The following is an 839-nucleotide window of genomic DNA, read 5'->3' as shown; positions in this document are numbered from 1 at the left end:
GGGTGGGCTGCATGCGTGGGGGTCCTCACCCACAGCCCCTCAAGGTCCGCATCTGGGAGGGGCTCAGGGACACGGAGGTCCCTGGTAGACACAGAGCAGGGATCTGGATCTGGGGCCAGGCTTGCCCAACCCTGGCTATTCCTCCTCTTCCCTCCTGGGTCCGATGGCTTGGAAGGCCGGGTCCTAACCCAGGGGGCTGGCCCACAGATGGCGTACCAGGCGTGGGTGACCAACGCCCAGACGGTGCTGAGGCGGCAGCAGCAGGAGCAGGCAAGGCAGGAGCATGCAGGACAGCTACCCACAGGTGAGCTGGGGTCGTGGCGACTCTGAGGGGAAGCTGCAGGACTCCCAGTCACTGACCAGCATCCTGTGCCTAGGTGGCCCCAGCCAGGAGGTGGAGCCGGCAGAGGGCCCCGAGGAGGCAGTGGCAGGTGCGTGGGCCCTGGGGCTGGGGAGTGGGAGGTCTCTCTTGGCCCCCCAGGCTGCCCGTCCAGCGCCCCTCCTGCCCTCCCGCAGGCCGGAGCCACATGGTACAGAGGGTGCTGAGCACGGCGCAGTTCCTGTGGGTGCTGGGGCAGGCGCTGGTGGACGGGCTGACGCGCTGGCTGCAGGAGTTCACCCGGCACCACAGCACCATGAGTGACGTGCTGCGGGCAGAGCGCTACGTCCTCACGCAGGAGCTCCTGCAGGTGAGCCCGCCCAGGCACCACGCTCTTCCCTGCTCTGCCTGACCACGCCCCTGCCTGTTTAGCAGCCTAGTCCCATGCCCACTCTACACGAAACCCTGTGTGGGGACCAGAGCTGGGACACATACCAGGCAGCCCTGAGCTCCCTCCTGT

The 839-nt window shown here is 67.7% G+C and overlaps 1 protein-coding gene across 1 annotated transcript; it reads left to right on the top strand.

The window, feature by feature from the left end:
- Positions 1-42: 42 nt before the first annotated feature.
- On the top strand, positions 43-746 carry LOC108526030 (piezo-type mechanosensitive ion channel component 1-like). Its single transcript, XM_017866737.1, has 3 exons — positions 43-304; positions 378-431; positions 517-746. Exons 1-3 carry the CDS (start codon positions 208-210, stop codon positions 729-731), a joined length of 366 nt encoding a protein of 121 aa, XP_017722226.1. The 5' UTR covers positions 43-207; the 3' UTR covers positions 732-746.
- Positions 747-839: the final 93 nt, after the last annotated feature.

Source organism: Rhinopithecus bieti, unplaced genomic scaffold (assembly GCF_001698545.2).
Source record: "Rhinopithecus bieti isolate Rb0 unplaced genomic scaffold, ASM169854v2 scaffold_66302, whole genome shotgun sequence".
NCBI classification, from domain to species: Eukaryota; Metazoa; Chordata; class Mammalia; order Primates; family Cercopithecidae; genus Rhinopithecus; species Rhinopithecus bieti.
Note: the sequence above shows the minus strand (reverse complement) of the source record. Positions and strands in the feature narration are given on the sequence as shown.

Coding starts and splice junctions, on each gene's coding strand:
- LOC108526030 (XM_017866737.1), top strand. CDS start 208: ATGGCGTACCAGGCGTGGGTGACCAACGCCCAGACGGTGCTGAGGCGG. Junction 305..377: donor TGCAGGACAGCTACCCACAG/GTGAGCTGGGGT, acceptor TCCTGTGCCTAG/GTGGCCCCAGCCAGGAGGTG. Junction 432..516: donor CCCCGAGGAGGCAGTGGCAG/GTGCGTGGGCCC, acceptor GCCCTCCCGCAG/GCCGGAGCCACATGGTACAG.